Raw genomic sequence first — 20070 nt, forward strand, 5'->3', positions numbered from 1 at the left:
TGCTGAGAGGGGAATTTTAACATTAAATAGCAATAATAGAAAATAAAGATTGAAAATCTATAATTCTTTTTACTTAAAATTATAAAAAGAAAAGCAAACAAACACAACATATATAAATTTGAAAGAATAGAGTGACATTAGTAAGACGGGGGAGTAGGATGCCTCGGCCTCTCCCTCTCCCCACAGACGCACTGAATTAACAGCTATGCACGTATCAGCTCCCATTATTCAAAACACTGGTTGAGAGGCTCCTGCATTCAAGGCAAGTGAGAAAATGCTAAAATCCTAACTGTTAGGAAAAACTGAGACACACTCTCACAATAAACCCCACCTAGGCACAGCACCATATAATTGGGAGGGAACCCTCAACTCCCAGCTTCTCCTGGAGGAGCAAAAAGTTTGAACCACAATCTAGGGCTCCAGTTTTCCAACGGCTAGTCCAGGGTCTGGCTTCTAACTCACCTGCCTCTGGGAGGGCCCAGCATTTCCAGTCCCCTGGGACTACTGAGGACAAAGTGGCAGTTAGGAATGGCTGCGCTAGCACTGCTCACAGGTCATCCCCTAGCTTAGTGCAGAGTGAGCAGCTCCCAGTTTCTCCATGGAAGGAGTTAGACTACACATCTAGACCCTCATCTTTTCTAGCTGCTGCCTAAGGAACTGGCTCCTAACTAACCTCTCTCTGAGAGCTGATGAAGCCCAGAATTTGTTGGTGCCTGGGGACTACAGAGAGCAAAATCATGGTTTGGAAGAGCACAGGGTTTGAAGGAGCATGCAGGCATTTCCACAGCCCTTCTCCTCAGCTCAGTGCAGAGTGAGTGAGGGGATAAACTCCAGCTCCCAGCTTCACCAGCTTTTCTGGCTTCTAGCTCACCTGTCTCAGGACGTAGATGGGAGTTGGCATACTCTAGACCCCTGGAAGATGCTAAGTACAAAGACAGCAGTTTGGATGAGCATAGAGGTTAGAGAGGCATCCAGAATCTCTGGCCAGGCTGATTGACGAAGGCTTTCTACTTATGAGTCCAGTCTGTGAAGACTAGGAGTTGTGGGTGTTTAATCTAATGCACAGATATCAAAACAGAGATTCGAGAAAAATAATAATAGAGAAATACGTTCCAGTCAGAAGAACAAGATAAGTATCTATAGGGCTTCCCTGGTGGCGCAGTGGTTGAGAGTCTGCCTGCCAATGCGGGGGACACGGGTTCAAGCCCTGGTCTGGGAGGACCCCACATGCCGCGGAGCAACTGGGCCCGTGGGCCACAACTGCTGAGCCTGTGCGTCTGGAGCCTATGCTCCCAACGGGAGAGGCCGCAATGGTGAGAGGCCCGCGCACTGCGATGAAGAGTGGCCCCCGCTTGCCACAACTGGAGAGAGCCCTCGCACAGAAACGAAGACACAACACAGCCAAAAATAAATAAATTAATTAATTTAAAAAAAAAAAAAAAGATAAGTATCTATAAACCAACACTAACGAAATGGAGACAGGTGATTTCCCCAACAGACATTCAAAATAGCAGTCATAGAGCAAAAAATTTGACAAAAGAGTAAAGCAGAGGTGGTTTGGGCCTGGCATATGTCCCAGGTGAGTGTCACGGGCAGCTTCCATGTCCAAGCCTAAGTACTCAGCTTCTTCCCTTGCTTCTGATGTTCGCCCTCTTGTAACTAAAGCTTGTGGGTTTATTACTAGGAAATATTTAGAAATGAAATGCATTTTGCAATGGCAAAAAACCCCAAAACAAACAAACAGAAACCCCAAAACCCACAAAATAGCCATCATAACCATGCTTACATGTAAACATGTGTGCTTACATGTAAGCATACGTAAACACACATGCTTACATACGTAAAACATAAATGTAAACATACATGCTTACATGTAAACATACGTGTACAAAGTAAGAATTTCAACAGAGAGATAGAAAATATAGAAATTACCAAAAGAGAAATGGTAGAACTGGAAAATGTGATAAATAAACTGAAAAATTAAACAGAGGGGTTCAACAACGGACTAGAACAAGAAGAAAAAAGGATCAGTGGACGCAGAGGTCACTAAAAATAATTGAGTCAGAGGAGCAAAAAGAAAAAACAATAAAAAAATGTGATCATAGGTTACGGCACTTATGGGACACCACCAAAATGATCAATATATATGTTACAGAAGACTGAGAAGGACAAGAGAGAGGGAAAGGGGCAGAAAACTGAATCAAACATACTAAAACAACTGAAAATGCACTAAATCTGGGAAAGGAAATAGACATCCAGATCCAGTAAGCCCGAATGAAGTAAGATGAAACATACAACCCCCCCGACTGATACACATAATCAAATTGTCTAGAGTCAAAGACAAAGTAAAATATTGAAAACAGCAATAGGAAACATCACAAAGAAGGGAACCGTAAAACTACCAGGTGATTTTATAGCAGAAACGTTGAAGGCCAGAAGGGAGTGGGATGATATACTCAAAGTGCTGAAAGAAAAAACTGCTAAGAATACTACACCAGCAAATTGGACCATCACAAATAAAGGGGAGGTACAAATATTACCAGACACACAAATGCTTAGGGAGTTTATCGCCACTAGATGTGCATACCAAGAAATGTTAAAGGCAGTTCTTCAAGTTGAAAAAGAAGGGTGCTAAACACCAGCACAATAGCATAAGAAAGTATGACACTCATTGGTAATGGTAAATATAGAGACAAATATAGAATACAGTGATGGGTAAATAACTTTTTTAAAAAATAGATCTTTATTGGAGTATAATTGCTTCACAATACTGTGTTAGTTTCTGTCGTACACCAAAGTGAATCAGCCATATGAGTACACGTGTCCCCATATCCCCTCCCTCTTGAGCCTCCCTCCCATCCTCCCTATGCCACCCCTCTAGGTCATCGCAAAGCACCGATCTGATCTCCCTGTGCTATGCTGCTGCTTCCCACTAGCTATTTTACATTTGGTACTGTATATATGTCGGTGCTACTCTTACTTTGCCTTATCTCCCCCTCCCACCCCGTGTCCTCAAAGTCCATTCTCTATGTCTACATCTTTATTCCTGCCCTGCAACTAGGTCCATCAGTACCTTTTTGTTTTTTGTTTTTTTTTAGATTCCATATATATGTGTTAGCATACGGTATTTGCTTTTCTCTTTCTGACTTACTTCACTCTGTATGACAGACTCTTAGGTCCATCCACCTCACTAAAAATAACTCAATTTCGTTTCTTTTTATGGTTGAGTAATATTCTGTTGTATAGCTGTGCCACATCTTCTTTATCCATTCATCTGTTGATGGACATTTAGGTTGCTTCCATGTCCTGGCTATTGTAAATAGTGCTGCAATGAACATTGTGGTACATGTCTCTTTAGAATTATGGTTTTCTCAGGGTATATGCCCAGTAGTGGGATTGCTGGGTCATATGGTAGTTCTATTTTTAGTTTTTTAAGGAACCTCCATATTGTTCTCCATAGTGGTTGTATCAATTTACATTCCCACCAACAGTGCAGGAGGGTTCCCTTTTCACCACACCCTGTCCAGCATTTATTGTTTCTAGATTTTTTGATAATGGCCATTTTGACTGGTGTGAGGTGATACCTCATTGCAGTTTTGATTTGCATTTCTCTAATAATTAGTGATGTTGAGCATCCTTTCATGTGCCCCTTGGCCATCTGTATGTCTTCTTTGTTGAAATGTCTACTTAGGTCTTCTGCTCATTTTTTAACTGGATTATTTGTTTTTTTGATATTGAGCTCCATGAGCTGTTTGTATATTTTGGAGATTAATCCTTTCTCTGTTGTTTCATTTGCAAATATTTTCTCCCATTCTGAGGGTTGTCATTTTGTCTTGTTTATGGTTTCCTTTGCTGTGCAAAAGCTTTTAAGTTTAATTATGTTTAACCATAATTATGATAAACCATTTGTTTATCTTTGTTTTTATTTCTGTTACTCTAAGAGGTGGGTCAAAAAAGATCTTGCTGTGGTTTATATCAAAGAGTGTTTTTCTTCTAAGAGTTTATAGTGTCTGGTGTTACATTTAAGTCTTTAATCCATTTTGAGTTTATTTTTGTGTATGGTGCTAAGGTGTGTTCTAATTTCATTCTTTTACATGTAGCTGTCCCGTTTTCCCAGCACTATTTATTGAAGACGCTGTCTTTTCTCCATTATATGTTCTTGCCTCCTTTGTCATAAATTAGTTGCCCATATGTGTGTGGGTTTACCTCTGGGCATTCTATGCTGCACCATTGATCTATATTTGTTTTTATGCCTGTACCATCCTGTCTTGATTACTGTAGCTTTGTGGTATAGTTTGAAGTCGGGGAGCCTGATTCCTCCAACTCCGTTTTTCTTTCTCAAGATTGCTTTGGTTATTTGGGGTCTTTTATTTTTCCCTACAAATTGTAAAATTTTTTGTTCTAATTCTGTGAAGAATGCCATTGGTAGTTTGATAGGGATTGCATTGAATCTGTAGATTTCTTTGGGTAATATAGTCATTTTCACAATATTGATTCTTCCAATCCAAGAACATGATATATTTCTCCATCTGTTTATGTCATCTTTGATTTCTTTCATTAGTGTTTTATAGTTTTCTGAGTACAAGTCTTTTGCCTCCTTAGGCAGGTTTATTCCTAGATATTTTATTCTTTTTGTTGCAATGGTAAATGGGAGTGTTTCCTTAATTTCTCTTTCTGATTTTTCACTGTTGGTGTATAGGAATGCCAGAGATTTCTGTGCATTAATTTTGTATCCTGCAACCTTACCAAATTCATTGATTACTTCTAGTAGTTTTCTGGTGGCATCCTTAGGATTTTCTATGTATAGTATCATGTCTTCTGTGAACACTGACAATTTTACTTCTTCTTTTCCAATGTATATTCCCTTTATTTCTTTTTCTTCTCTGATTGAAATGGCTAGGAATTCCAAAACTATGTTGAAGAAGAGTGGCGAGAGTGGACATCCTTGTCTTGTTGCTGATCTTAGTGGAAATGTTTTCAGTTTTTCATGATCGAGTATGATGCTTGCTGTGGGTTTGTCATATATGGCCTTTATTATATTGAGGTAAGTTCCTTCTATGTCCATTTTCTGGAGAGTTTTTATCATAAATTGCTGATGAATTTTGTCAAAAGATTTTTCTGCATCTATTGAGATGATCAAATGGTTTTTATTCTTTAATTTGTTAATGTGGTGTATCACATTGATTGATCTGTGTATATTGAAGAATCCTTTCATCCCTGTGATAAATCCCAGTTGATCATGGTGTATGATCCTTTTAATGTGTTGTTGGATTCTGTTTGCTAGTACTTTGTTGAGGATTTTCGCATCTATGTTCATCAGTGATATTGGCCTGTAATGTTCTTTTTCTGTGATATCTTTGTCTGGTTTTGGTATCAGGGCGATGGTGGCTTCATAGAATGAGCTTGGGTGTGTACCTTTCTCTGAAATTTTTTGGGAGCATTTGAGAAGGATGGGTGTTAGCTCTTCTCTAAAAGTTTGATAGAATTTGCCCATGAAGCCATCTGCCCTGGACTTTTGTTTGTTGGAAGATTTTAAATTACAATTTCAATTCCATTACTTGTAATTGGTCTGTTTATGTTTTCTATTTCTTCCTGGTTCAGTCTTGGAAGGTTGCACTTTTCCAAGAATTTGTCCATTTCTTCATGTTTGTCCATTTTATAGGCATATAGCTGTTTGTAGTAGTCTCTTACAATCCTTTGTATTTCTGCTGTGTCAGTTTTGATTTCTCCTTTTTCATTTCTAGTTTTATTGATTTGAGTCTTCTCCCTTTTTTTCTTGATGAGTCTGGCTAAAGGTTTATCAATTTTGTTTATCTTCTCAAAGAACAAGCTTTTAGTTTTACTGATCTTTGCTATTGTTTTCTTTGTTTCTATTTCATTTATTTCTGCTCTGATCGTTATTTCTTTCCTTCTACTGAGTTTGGGTTTTCTTTGTTCTTCTTTCTCTAGTTGTTTTAAGTGTAGGGTTAGATTGTTTATTTGAGATTTTTCTTGTTTCTTGAGGTGAGATTGAATTGCTATAAACTTCTCTCCGTCTTAGACTGCTTTTTCTGTGTCCCATAGGTTTTGGGTCATCGTGTTTTCGTTGTCATTTGTTTCTAGGTATTTTTAAATTTCTTCTTTGATTTCTTCAGTGATCTCTTGGTTATTTAGTAGTGCACTGTTTAGCCTCCATGTATTTGTATTTTTTACAGTATTTTTCCTGTAATTGATTTCCAATCCCATAGCGTTGTGGTCAGAAAAGATGCTTGATATGATTTCAATTTTCTTAAATTTTCCAGGGCTTGATTTGTGACTCCAGATGTGATCTATCCTGGAGAATGTTCTGTGTGCACTTGAGAAGAAAGTGTATTCTGCCACTTTTGGGTGGAATGTTCTATAAATATCAATTAAATATCTGGCTTATTGTGTCATTTAAAGCTTGCGTTTCTTATTTATTTTCTGTCTGGATGATCTGTCCATTGGTGTAAGTGGGGTGTTAAAGTCCCCTACTATTATTGTGTTACTGTCAATTTCTCTTTTCATGGTTGCTAACATTTGCCTTATGTATTGAAGTGCTCCTATGTTGAGTGCATAAACATTTATAATTGTTATATCTTCTTGGATTGATCCTTTGATGATTATGTAGTGTCCCTCCTTATCTCTTGTAATAGGCTTTATTTTAAAGTCTATTTTATCTGATACAAGTAATGCTACTCCAGCTTCCTTCTGATTTCCATTTGCATGGAATATCTTTTTCCATCCCTTCACTTTCAGTCTGTATGTGTCCCTAGGTCTTAAGTAGGTCTCTTGTAGACAGCATATATATGGGTCTTGTTTTTGTATCCATTCAGTCAGTCTGTGTCTTTTGATTGGGGCATTTAACCCATTTACATTCAAGGTTATTATCAATATGTATGTTCCTATTACCATTTTCTCAATTGTTTTGGGTTTGTTTTTGTGGATCTTTTTCTTCTCTTGTGCTTCCCACCTAGAGAAGTTTCATTAGCATTTGTTGTAATGCTGGGTTGGTGGTGCTGAATTCTCTTAGCCTTTGCTTGCCTAAAAAGCTTTTGATTTCTCCATCAAATCTGAATGAGATCTTTGCAGGTAGAGTAATCTTGGTTGTAGGTTTTTCTCTTTCATCACTTTAAGTATATCCTGCCAATTCCTTCTGGCCTGCAGAGTTTCTGCTGAAAAATCAGCTGATAACCTTATGGGGAGTCCCTTGAACGTTATTTGTTGCTTTTCCCTTGCTGCTTCTAGTATTTTTTCTTTGAATTTAATTTTTGATATTTGATTAATATATGTCTTAGTGTGCTTCTCCATGGGTTTATCTTGTATGGGACTCTCTGTGCTTCCTGGAATTGAGTGACTATTTTCTTTCCCATGTTAGGGAAGTTTTCCACTATAATCTCTTCAAATATTTTCTCAGACCCTTTCTTTTTCTCTTCCTCTTCTGGGACTCCTATAATTCGAATGTGATATGTTTAGTGTTGTCCCAGAGGTCTCTGAGATTGTCTTCATTGTTTTCATTCTTTTTTCTTTATTCTGCTCCTCAGCAGTTATTTGCACCATTTTGTCTTCCAGCTCACCTGTTTGTTCTTCTGCCTCAGCTATTTTGTTACTGATTCCTTCCAGTGTATTTTTCATTTCAGTTATTGTGTTGTTCATCTCTGTTTGTTTGTTCTTTAGTTCTTCTAGACCTTTGTTAAACATTTCTTGTATTTTCTCAATCTGTGCCTCCATTCTATTTCCGAGATTCTGGATCATCTTTACTATCATTACTCTGAGTTATTTTTCAGGTAGATTGCCTATTTCCTCTTCATTTATTTGGTCTTGTACTTTTTTACCTTGCCCCTTCATCTGTGACATATTTTTTTGCTGCCTCTTTTTAAAATTTTTTTTATGAGTGGGATTGTGCTCCTATCTTACTGTTGTTTGGCCTGAGGCTTCCAACACTGGAATTTGTAGGCTGTTGGGTAGACCTGGGTCTTGATGCTGAGATGAGGACCTCCCTGAGGCCTCACTCTGATGAATATTCCCTGTGGTCTTAGGTTCTCTGATAGTCCCATGGTTTGGACTCCGAGCTCCCACAGAAGGAGCTTTGCCCAGCCCCTGGCCCATGGGGCATCCAAGATCCCCCAAGCCACATGGGGTGGCAAAAAAAAAAAAAAGAGAACAATAACAAAGTAAAAAATAAAATTAGACTAGGAAACTAACAGATATATTAGAAAGAATATAAAAATAAAAATACAGATGAATCAACAACTGGGAAGTACATCAGTACCACAATAGTACAAAAGCAGAGGAGGGAAAAGAAGAAAAAAAAAAAAAAGAAAGGAGAAAATGAAAAAAAAAGGAGCAGGAAAGCCTTGGCTGTGGAGGGCAGGGTCTAAGCAAGGGTGAGGTTTGGGTGGTGGGTGGGGCCAATGCTCAGGACCCACAGGGCTAGAAAAGGCCCTGGGAGCTGTGGGGGGTGGGGCTTAGGCTCAAGGAACATAAGGGGCCAAGGCATGTCCCCCACCCCTCATCTCAGAGGGCAGGGGAACCTCACCTGGGAGCCCAGCAGGCTTCCTGGGCTAGAGTGGGTGGGGCCAATGCCCTCTGCTCGTCTCCTACTCCTCCCAAGTGTCCCTCCCACCTGCCTCTCCTGATCTCCCTGACCTCTGGGGTGCCAATCCTGTCTGGCCTCCACTTCTCCTCCCCCTTCCATCCGCCCCACATCCTACACGTTCACCTGGGGGTTCTTCCTGTCTCCTGGGGGGTCAGGGTCCCCCACCAGCAGCTGGCAGGCACCCTAGTGGTGGGAAGATGCTAACTCCACGTCTCTCCACAACACCACCTTGATTCTGTCCCCCCAAGTCACTTTTAATGCTAGTATAAAAGTTAAAAGACAAAAGTATTATGAATAAATATAACAAATTATATAAATGGTTACAAACAAAATTGGATGTAAATTGTGGTGTCAACAACTTAACATGGAAGGGGAGAGAGATACAAGTTTATAGCTGTAAAAATTAGATATTTTATGTAAGCCCCAACAAGAGTATACCTATACATTACATCAAGGATAAGAGAAAGGAATCAAAGCCTATTTAAACTGACAAACAAACAAACAAACAAATAAGGAAACAAACCCAATGAAACACAAAGGAAGATAGCAAGAAAGAAAAAGAGAGACAAAAGAACTACAAGACAAACAGAAAATAAGTAATAAAATGGTAAAAGTAAAAAATTATCAACAAAAATACTTTAAATGTAAATATATTAAATGCAACAATAAAAGACATAAACTGGATGCATGGATAAAAATACAAGATCCACCTTTATGTTTTCTATAAGAAACTAACTTTAACTTTAAGGAAAAACACAGGCTGAAAATATAGGGATGAAAAAGTGATATTCCATGAAAATGGTAACCAAAAGAAAGCAGGGCTAGTGATATTTGTGTTAGACAAAATAGACTTTAAACCCTTACCAGAAAACATGGGATCTTGGAGGCACAAGACATTCATTGTTTTTGTTCCTGAACCAATAACAGAAATTTGACATCCATCCACAGACAAACCTGTCTTTGAGGGAGGTGTGGGACTCAACACAATATGCCAAGGGACCCAGGAGGAGTCTCACCCACATATGCATGAAATAAAAGGCAGACAGGTCTCTGTCCAGACTGTGGTGTCTGCAGTGGCCCATGAACCAGCTCTAGCCTCACTCAGCCTCAGTCCAGGAGTCACTGGAAACACTATCTTATACAATCACACATGGAGGAGAGTCCTTATGTGAAAGTCCAGGTTTCCACAGGAGGAGCTCCAGCACACACTGGAGAAAAAAAAATATGAGTTTGGATTCATTGGACTGGGTAAGAGGAACAGCTTAACTTTACCTTCATCACCCCTCCCCCAAAGGAGGCACAGCTTAAGGCTAATAGAAAACTTCCTGGGCCCCTGATTTCTCCCGCAGGGGAGTATGTGTATGATCTTGCAGCTTCCCCATCTGTATGGGACCTGCCAAAAGGCTCATTTCTCTTTCATTCCATCCAGAGTACTAATAATGAGCTATATGTCTGGGAGTCAGGAAGAGGCTATGAAAGCAGAAGACTGGACACTTACAGAGCATTAAAGGGAGGCTGATCCTACTAACTGTATTGCAAACTCCATCGAAGAACTCAATCAAAAGCTGCTGGAACTGCCTCACCTTCCTGTTCACTCAACTGGCCCACTGGCCCCTTCAGGGCTCTGTCTGCCTCACTCACACACCCTCTCATCTTGTGGCCAACCCCTGTGGGCACAACTGACATTGGAGGTAAAAGCAAGCTTTGATAGACAGCTAGTGAGCATGCACAGAAATTTGGCTCAAATCTGTGGGCCAGGGAGAGAATAGAAGATTAAGATGTAGTGCCATCTTTGGGGAAACAAAAGACAGGCTGTCAGCACCCATCCTGGTGCATTGTAGGATCTAGACAAGGCACACAAGCACAGAAGTTCTGCCACTAGAGGGAGAAGAAGTGTGAGCTGGTGTTCCCATAGAAGATCTGAGATAGTCTAAAAGTCTGTAGCAGGGCTGAAGGAAGTTGTCTCACCCCCAAAGGAGACTGGTACTTCCAAAGCAAACACAACAACACTTAACTTCAAGGAACATGAAATCAAGTAACATGGCATCAACAAAGTATCACAAAAATCTTCAGTATTCAAACTCAAAGATTGGAGATCTGTGATTTACCCAATGGAGAATTCAAAATAGCTGTTTTAAATAACTCAGTGTGCTACCAGAAAATACAGGAAGACAACTGAAAAACATCAGGAAAACAATACATGAACAAAATGAGCAGTTTACCAAAAAGATAGAAATCCCAAAAAAGAACCAAAGAGAAATTCTGGTGCTGAAAAATCCAATGATGAAATGAAAATGCAATAGAGTAGCATCAACAACAGAACGAAACAAGCAGAAGGAATCTGTAAGATAGATGACAGATATACTGAAGTTATCCAGTCAGAGGAGAACAAAGAAAAAAGAATGAAAAAGAATTAAGAAAGGCTACATGATATATGGTATGTCATCAACAGAACCAATCTGTGAATTATTGAAATTCCAGAGGAGAAAAGGTGGAAATGGGGGCAGAAAGCTTAGTTAAAGAAATAATGGCTGAAAACTTCCCAAATCAAGGGTGAGATTTGAATATCTAAGTTCATAACATTTTTAGGTGACCAAACAAAATCGATATAAAAAGGTCCTCTACAACACATATTATAATAAAACAGAAATAAATCAAAGAAAAAAAGAGAAGTCTTAAAGGCATCCTGAGAAAGAGACCTTGGAACTTACAACAGAACCCTCATATGGCTCTAAGTAGATTTCTTAGCAGAAACCTAGTGGGCCAGGAGAGAGCCAAGTGCTGAAAGAGAAAACTGCCAACCGAGAATACTTTATTTGGAAAATGTCATTCGGAAATGAATGGAAGATAAAGACTTCCCCAGACCAACAAATACTGAGGGAATTGAACACCACTAGTCCTGTCTTACTAGAAACACTGAAAGGAATTATTCAAGCTAAAGTAAAAGAATGCTAATTAATAACATGAAAATACACAGTACACTGGTAAATTTAAGTATACAGCCACATACAGAATACTCTAGGACTTTGATATGGAATGTTAAACACTTAACATATTAAAGTTAAAGGACAAGAATATAAAAATAACGATAGCAACAACTATTTGCTAATAAGTACACACCATAAAAAGAGGCAAATCATGACATCAAAAATATAAAAGGGTGGAGGGTAAAAGGAAAGAGTTTTTGTATGTGGTTGATGCTCACGTTTCATCAGTATAAAATAGACTGCTGTCTCTATAAGATGTTTTATTTAAGTCTCATGGTAAACACAAAGCAAGAAACCACACTAGATTCACAAAAGGTAAAGAGAAGTTTATTAAAAGCATACTACTATAAAAATCATTAATTCACAAAGGAAGGCAGTCAGAGAGGAAGAAAGGAATTAGGAAACTACAAAAGAGTCTTAAAAAAAGAGATGGTATTAGTAAGTCATTACCTATCAATAATTACTCTAAATAAAAATGGATTGGGCTTCCCTGGTGGTGCAGTGGTTAAGAATCCACCTGCCAATGAGGGGGACATGGGTTCGAGCCCTGGTCTGGGAAGATCCCACATGCCAGGGAGCAACTAAGCCTGTGTGCTACAACTGAGCCTGTGCTCTAGAGCCCGAGAGCCACAACTACTAAAGCCCTCGAGCCTAGAGCCCGTGCTCTGCAACAAGATAAGCCACTGCAATGAGAAGCTCGTGCAACCCAATGAAGACCCAATGCAGCCAAAAGTAAATAAATAAATAATTTTTTTAAAAAATGGATTACATTCTTCAATAAAAAGACATAGGATGGATAAGATGGAGGAGTAGGAGGATGCAGAGTTCGTGTCTCCTCATAACTAGGGCACCTAGTAGGTGCTGGTGGGGGACCTTGGACACCTAAGGGGAAGAGAGGAATCCCTATGTGACCAGGTAGGACGTGGGGGTCGGGGGAGGAGGAGGAGAGGAAAAGTAGAGATGGGATGGGACTGGCACGCCTGAGGGGCAGCTGGGGGAGGGGAGGTGTTACCATGCTTGGAGGGGCCAACTCACAGTGAGAGAATCAGTGGAGATGGGGAGAGACCTTCAGGGGATCAGGAGATAAGAAGGGAACATGGTCAGTGTCTCCCCTGCCCACTCTGACCTGGCAAACCTGCTGAAGGCCTGGGCCTGAAACTCCACACTCCTGGGCCCCCTCTGGCAGCACAGGCCCTGAGCCTAATCCCTGCCACCCCCAAGGCCTTTTCTGGCCTTTTTTTCTTTTCTTTTCTTTTTTTTTGCCATGCTGCATGGCTTGCGGGGTCTTGGTTCCCAGGCCAGGGATTGGGTCTGAACTCCTGTGGTGAGAGCGACCAGTCCAAGCCACTGGACTAACAGTGAATTTCAGCACCCAGGGAATATTAATTGGTATGAGATCTCGCAGAGGTCCTCATTTCGGCACCAAGATCTGGCTCAACCCAACTGCCTGCAAACTCCAGTGCGGGACACAGCAGGCCAAACAACCAGAAAGACATGAACACATCCCTCCCTACACATCAAAATAAAAAATGAGATGACAAAAAATATGTCACAGACAAAGGAGCAGGGTAAAAACCTAAAAGACCAAATAAATGAAGAGGAAAAAAGCAACCTACCTGAAAGTCAATTCAGAGTAATGATAGTAAAGATGATCCAAAATCTCAGAAATAGAATGGAAGAATGGATCAAGAAAATACAAGAAATGTTTAATAAGGACCTAGAAGAACTAAAGAATAAACAAACAGTGGTGAAAAACAAAATAATTGAAAATGGAAAATACACTAGAAGGAATCAATAGCAGAGTAACTGAGGCAGAAGAAAAAATAAGTGAGCTGGAAGATAGAATGGTGGAAATAACTGTCAAGGAGCAGAATAAAGAATGAAAAGAAGTGAGACAGTCTCAGAGACTTCTGGGACAACATTAAACACACCAACATTGAAATTATAGGGGTCTCAGAAGAAGAGAAACAGAAAGAGTCTGATAAAATATTTGAAGAGATCACAGCCAAAAACTATAAGTCTTCGTTTTAGTTTATAAAACTAAACTATGGGCCTTCCCTGTTGGCGCAGTGGTTGAGAATCTGCCTGCCAATGCAGGGGACACGGGTTCGAGCCCTGGTCTGGGAAGATCCCACGTGCCGCGGAGCAACTGGGCCCATGAGCCACAATTACTGAGCCTGCGCGTCTGGAGCCTGTGCTCCGCAACAAGAGAGGCCGCGACAGTGAGACGCCCGCGCACCACGATGAAGAGTGGCCCCCGCTTGCCACAACTAGAGAAAGCCCTCGTGCAGAAACGAAGACCCAACACAGCCATAAATAAATAAATAAATAAATAAATAAATAAATAAATAAAAAACAGATAAGGTCACTAGACACTTATAAAAATAAATAAATAAATAAACTACAAGTCCAAGAAGCACAGAGAGTCCCATACAGGATAAACATACACCTTTGGGTGTCCTAAATGCTGAAGTGAGTTTCAGTTTAGTTTTTACCTCTAGGTAGTTTATAGTTGGATCTTCTGTTTGGTCTCCCCCCCCCCTTTTTTTTATGCACTCTCTTTGTCTTTTGATTGGAGAATAGAATTCATTTACTTTTAATGTTATTACTTGATAGGTAAGGGCTTACTAATACAATCTCATTAACTGTTTTCTGGCAGCTATATAGTAAATACTGTTCCTTGGTCTTTCTCTTGCACCCTTTCTTAGAGAATTCATGATTTTCTGTAGTGGTATACTTTGATTCCTTTATCTTTTGTGTATCTAAAATGGGTTTTGTTTTGTGGTTACCACAAGGCTTACACAAAATATCTTATAGGTTTAATGGTCTATTTGTAGCTGATAACAAATTCACTTTGATTGCATACAAACTTTACCCTTTCACTTTCCTCCCCACCTATTTTGTTTTTGATATCACAATTTACATTATTTTGTATGTGTTGTATATTCTCATGGTTTCAAATTACTAATTAACATCTTTTTCTTTCAGCTTGAAGAACTCCTTTCAGCATTTCTTGTAAGACAGATCTAGTTCTAATGAATTCCTTCAGTTTTTATTCGTCTGGGAAAGTCTTTATATCCCCTTCATTGTTACAAGACTGCTTTTCCAGGCAAATAATTCTTCAGTTGCAGGGTTTTTTCTTTCAGTAATTTGAATATTTCATCCCTCTCTCTCCTGGTGTGCAGTGTTTCTGCAGTTTTATTAACCTGCTTATATCTTTATGGGGAATCCCTTTTGTTTGTGGAGGTTTTTCTCTCAGCTTCAAAAATTCTCTTTGCCTTTGATTTTAGACAGTTTTTTACAATGTGTCTTGTATATAGAATATCTCTTGTTTGAATCTGTTTGGGGACTTATGAAATGCATGATTTTGAATGTCCATGTCTTCCCAGCCATTATTTCTTTAAATAAACTTTCTGCTCTTTCTCCCATTCTTCTCCTGGGACACCCATAATCTCTACAATGTTTCTCTTGATGGTCTCCAATCATTCCTGTAGGCTCTCTTCACTCTGACAGGATACTTTCAAATGAGGTTTTTTTTTTTTTTTCTGCTTGATAGTTTGTGGTTGATGCTCTCCATTGTATTTATCACTTCATTCATTGTATTCTTTACTTTCAGAATTACTGTTTTGTTTTTTTATGTTTTCTATCTCCCTGTTAAACTTCTGGTTTTGTTCAATTATTGTTTATCTGACTTCTTTGAATTGCCCGTGTTTTCTTGCATCTCAGTGAAGTTCTTTAAAGTAACTATATTGAAGCATCTATCAGATAAATTGTACATATCCATTATTTGAGGTCAGTTAATGGAAAACTATTGTGTTCCTTTGTTTGTATTGTAGTCCTTTGATTTTTTTGTTTCTTGAAGTCGCCTGTTGCTGTCTTCACACTTAAAGAAGCAATTGCTTCCTCCAGTCTCTACAGACTGACTGGGGAGGAAAATACATTCTGTCACACTGCTACAGGCTTTTCCAGACCTTTTTTAAGGACACACCTGTTCCACACATCTTGATTCCTCATGGGAGAGAATTTTGAAGCTTGTATGCTTCCCTCAATCTGGCAAAGCCAGTCTGTGTGCTGACAGCTTCCTGGTTGCTTTCCCTGGGGCAATGACAAATGCTCATGTTTGTGTGTTTTCTTACAATCCCACAGGGTCAGGCTGGCTTCTAGATGTCTCACTAGTCATCTGCAAAAGTTTGCATCACCACCTTGGGGACATACACAGGGAGCTGGCCATGGGGCAGGGGGATGTGGATGTGTTGAGGGTGTCCATGGGTGAGAAGGATTCACAAACTAGGTGTCTGCAATGGTTAGAGGATGGGCTTCCTTTTTTTTAAATGCCCAGAAGTGTCAATTTTATTTGTCAGTGCAGTAGGGGGCTAAGGCATGACCTGTTGCTTCTAAGAGTTAGAGAGCCAGCAGTGGAGGGGAGAAGCAAGCCCTCTTGGGCACTGGGCCCCGAGGCTGCCTTCTTGGCTGGGGGCTGGGCCTCAGACCTGAGCCCCAGCAGACCCAAAGTTTTGTTAAAGAGGAGGTTGATGGGGGTGGAGCCATTGGTGATGAGGGTTGATTTTAGGCCCAGGCTCTGGAGCAGTTTTACCTGCATCTCCAGTCCTGCCACAGCGAGGTCCCTGAGGGTGCTGGGACCCAGGCCCTCTGTCATCTTCTTGAACTTCTTCACCTCTACCTCAGCCAGCTGGTGGTGTCTACAAAACGGTCAGTAGGATCCTTGTCTCTTGATGAATTCTAGCCCTGGATGCTGTACTCCTGGCCTCTCCCCACCCCTCAGTCATGCAGATTACCCCAGTATTCTGGATGGGGTGAGAGAGAAGTGGGCCTTTTGATCAGTATTGCAAGTGGAGGAAGCTGGCCCTTACTCACATGCTCTTATTTTCCCCCACAGGTGAAATCCTGTGATGAAGGGGTCTCTCTGGGCAATAAGCTGTGCTACTTTAGGGGACAGGTGACACAGGTAAAGTGAAACTGTTCCTCTAACCCTCTTTGATGCATTCAGTCTTGAATCTCTGTGCTCCAACAGTGTGCTATAATTTCTCTGCTAGACTCCTAGAATCCCACAAAGATATTCTCATCGATTCATGATTGGCAAAGTTTGTATCAGGAGAGACAGTAAAACTCCTATTCAGCCATCTTGCTGACATCTCTCTTTTATTATAGGTTTCTTCTTTGTGGCTTTTTTTTTTCCCCCCTGTATTCTTGACTAATGTCTATCAATAGCACATTTATTTTGTTATATACTTATCAAGAAGTCTGTACATACACACACACACTTGTAAAAAATAAAACTAAATAAGTCTTTTGGCAAAACAAGAAAAAGTTGATAAAAACATTTTGCAGTGGATAATATAGCTGAGTCTTAGAAAATTATAAATATACTGGGATCTCGGACCAGTTTACTCACTGACACGGATGCATCTGGGAGGAGGAAACCAGTCATTCTCTGTACAGGTCATTGTGTTCTGGTAATTCTGAAGACTGTAGCCATTATAGCAGTGAACTCTTACAGTTTCACCTTGTAAATATTTTTTTTCGTGATCTGGGTAATGTCCATTTTCCAAGTAATTGAAAGTACATTGTCCTAAGGATCATAAAGACAATAGAAAAGAAAAAAAATAACATATATTTGGTAAAATAGCACATTAAAAATTAACTTTATAGTATTTACCTGACAATGCATTAGTATTCAAAAAGAACAAATAACTTAATGAAAATGAAAGCTACTACCACGTGTTTGTTAAAAAAGAAAAAAAATCAATATACCATGTTATTTATCTTTAGTTGTTATAATTACAATATGTGTAAATGATGCAGATATTCTTGTAAAGTCTCTATATTTCTCATGTGATTTCCATGGAGAGCTCCTCATAAAAAGAAGGCTTATTTGGGTCTTTTTGCTCACAGAACTTGACCCTTGGCCTTTTTTTTGTTGTGCAAGACTTAATTGTACTCACTTATGTACTATTGTCGCTCCACTCTTTGGAAGATTTATACATATAAAATTAAAGAGGTTTACTTACTGAGGCACGGTACTTCTGGAGACCACCCTTGTGGTGTGCAAGTAAGGTAATCCCAGGAACTTCGTGAAGCAGGCACAAAATACTGATCACAGCGATAGGAGAACTGTTGACCTAACCTTGATGGAAAGTATTCTCTATATGCATAATGTAGCCTTCCATGTTTTATTACTGGAAAATCACAAGGTTTAACTTGGAATAAAAAAAAAAAGGTATGAATAATGTTTTACCTTAGTAAGCCATCAAATTAGAGATCAGATGTTTCATCTATGAATTATATTCCTATTAGCTTAATTACCCTCATTGCATTAGAGTTTCTAGGAAAAGAAAAGTTACAGAAAACTCAGATGATTGAGGTATGTAAGGATGTCCTTGCTAATCAAGATCAACTTATGTCTTGTGGGTCATATTACATAAAATTTATATGTGAGCTCTCTTGGTAGAAAACTATACAGAGCTATTGATTTAATTATCCTTAAGTACATAAGTCCTAGCCTTGGTTGACTAAATTAGCATCTTAATCAAGAGATGAAAGTATAAATTTTATCGTGCAGCTCATCTGTCTTCTTTTTCTTTCTTTTTCATTCTCATCAGAAATCGGGATCCTGGCTTTTACTCTCAGACCAAGTCACTGTAGGAAAACAGTTTTTGTTTATAGATTAACACTCATTAGTTTATTTTTCTATTTATTGGAAATGTGTGATAAGTGTAGAGAAGCACAACAGTTGAGCCATTGATCCATTGATCACAGTACACAGAAAAAAAAATTCTTATTTAACCCTCAAACTAGACATGAAGGCATATTTTCCCTTCTTTACCTAATCAGAGAAATGAACAATGAATGAATAATTCTTAATATCCAAATGGTTATGATTAAGGGAAACACTTAAATGCTTATTTCTAATTTTAATGGGAGAATGATGTTTTTTTCACTGTTTCTTATAAATATTTTAAATGAGGTATAATATAATTACATTTATTGTTATTCTTATATATTGAGTAATTTTCACATGTATTCTTAAGTGTTATGTTGTTTATAACAGTTTTATATATAATATTTTTCAGAAAAATTTACCCTTTTTATTGGATGGTTTGGAGATAATCTAATACTTTTAATACTACACTAGTATTTATTTTACATCATGAAATATGATATTACAAGAACACATATGCAACACATTAAAAAATGTACAACACACACACACAATATTCATTACCATTTTTAATCTTCCTTAAGATCAATGATCTGTTTTCTTTTTTGTATGATTACAGAAATCTTTCAAGCTGTTTTTATAGACTTGCTACGTGAATTATAAACTTTGAATCTTTGCATACCCTAATGTCTTTCTTTAACAAAGACTTGTGAATGATACCTTCTCTTGGTATAGATTCTTGTCCTATAGTCTGTATCTCTCATCATTGATAGGTTTTCCCCACTTTTGTGAAGCTTCCCACTCTTTTAAGATTGAAATGCTTATTTACTCTCATTCCTTTTAAGTAACAGACTAGTTTTTTTTCACACTACTTTTTGGAGATTTAGAAGATTTTCTCTTCATCCATGGATTTTACAAATTCCATCATGTTATGTCAAGATATGTGTATTTAACAATAATTCTATGTTGGGCAAGCTTGAGTCTTTGTATTTGCAAGAACCAAATCTTAAAGAACTCAATTAACTTTGCCATTAAATTGTAGAGCAGAGATTTGAATCCTGATGATCTGATTTCAGAACTAGTATGTTTATCCACTTCATGATGTTTCTTCATACAATATGAATACAGTAAAATAATCCACTGAGATTCATTTCTAAAAGGTACACACAGAGGGCATAATTGAAAGTAAGTATTATTACTATCACTGGCCCGAGCCCTGTTCCTATTCTTGTCTTTCATTCGGTCACATGTGAATGTGTCTGTATCTCTCGAACCAGATCAATTCCTGAAGCACATGTACTATTCCACTGTGGTCGGATCAGCACTCACACTGGCAGGACTTAGAACAGCCTCACTACACTCTCACACTTCTACCAACACGAGCTCTGGTCTCATGAGCAGCTTTGGCTGTGCCATCACAGTGTTGGCTCAGACTGATCTCAAAACTGGTTAAAATATTCACTAATTTTTAAAAGTGTTTCTAGTCTTTCTGTACTTGTGCAGCTGACTCCTATGACCCAAGCCCAGGATCTTACAGTTATCACTGTTAAGTTTCATGTTATTAGATCCAACCTCGCACATGGGAGTCTTTCTGCGTGATGAACCTGTCCTAATGCAGGTTCTCTTTCAGCACCCCTGTATCATTCCAGCGGTGAATTTGTACTGCATCTCCTCTACACCATTAAACTAGAGGAATGGAGCAGGCCTGAGAACACAGTCCTGAATCTGATAATCAGAGAGGCTTATTTAACGAAATTATGAATATCTGATAAACCATCTAACTGGTCAATTTCCCCATCTTGTCCACA

General features: G+C 38.9%; 1 protein-coding gene across 2 annotated transcripts in view; it reads right to left on the reverse strand.

The window, feature by feature from the left end:
- Positions 1-20070, reverse strand: part of CFH (complement factor H) — an 84313-nt gene that overhangs the window by 38101 nt on the left and 26142 nt on the right. For both annotated transcript variants that reach the window (XM_082425425.1, XM_082425426.1), the window contains 2 exons: positions 17613-17801; positions 16997-17173 (listed from right to left, as the gene is read on the reverse strand). In XM_082425425.1, coding sequence (XP_082281551.1) covers positions 16997-17173; positions 17613-17801 — 366 coding nt within the window. The remainder of the gene's footprint in view (positions 1-16996; positions 17174-17612; positions 17802-20070) is intronic.

This window comes from Balaenoptera physalus, assembly GCF_965194825.1.
Source record: "Balaenoptera physalus genome assembly, chromosome: 1".
Classification (NCBI taxonomy): Eukaryota; Metazoa; Chordata; class Mammalia; order Artiodactyla; family Balaenopteridae; genus Balaenoptera; species Balaenoptera physalus.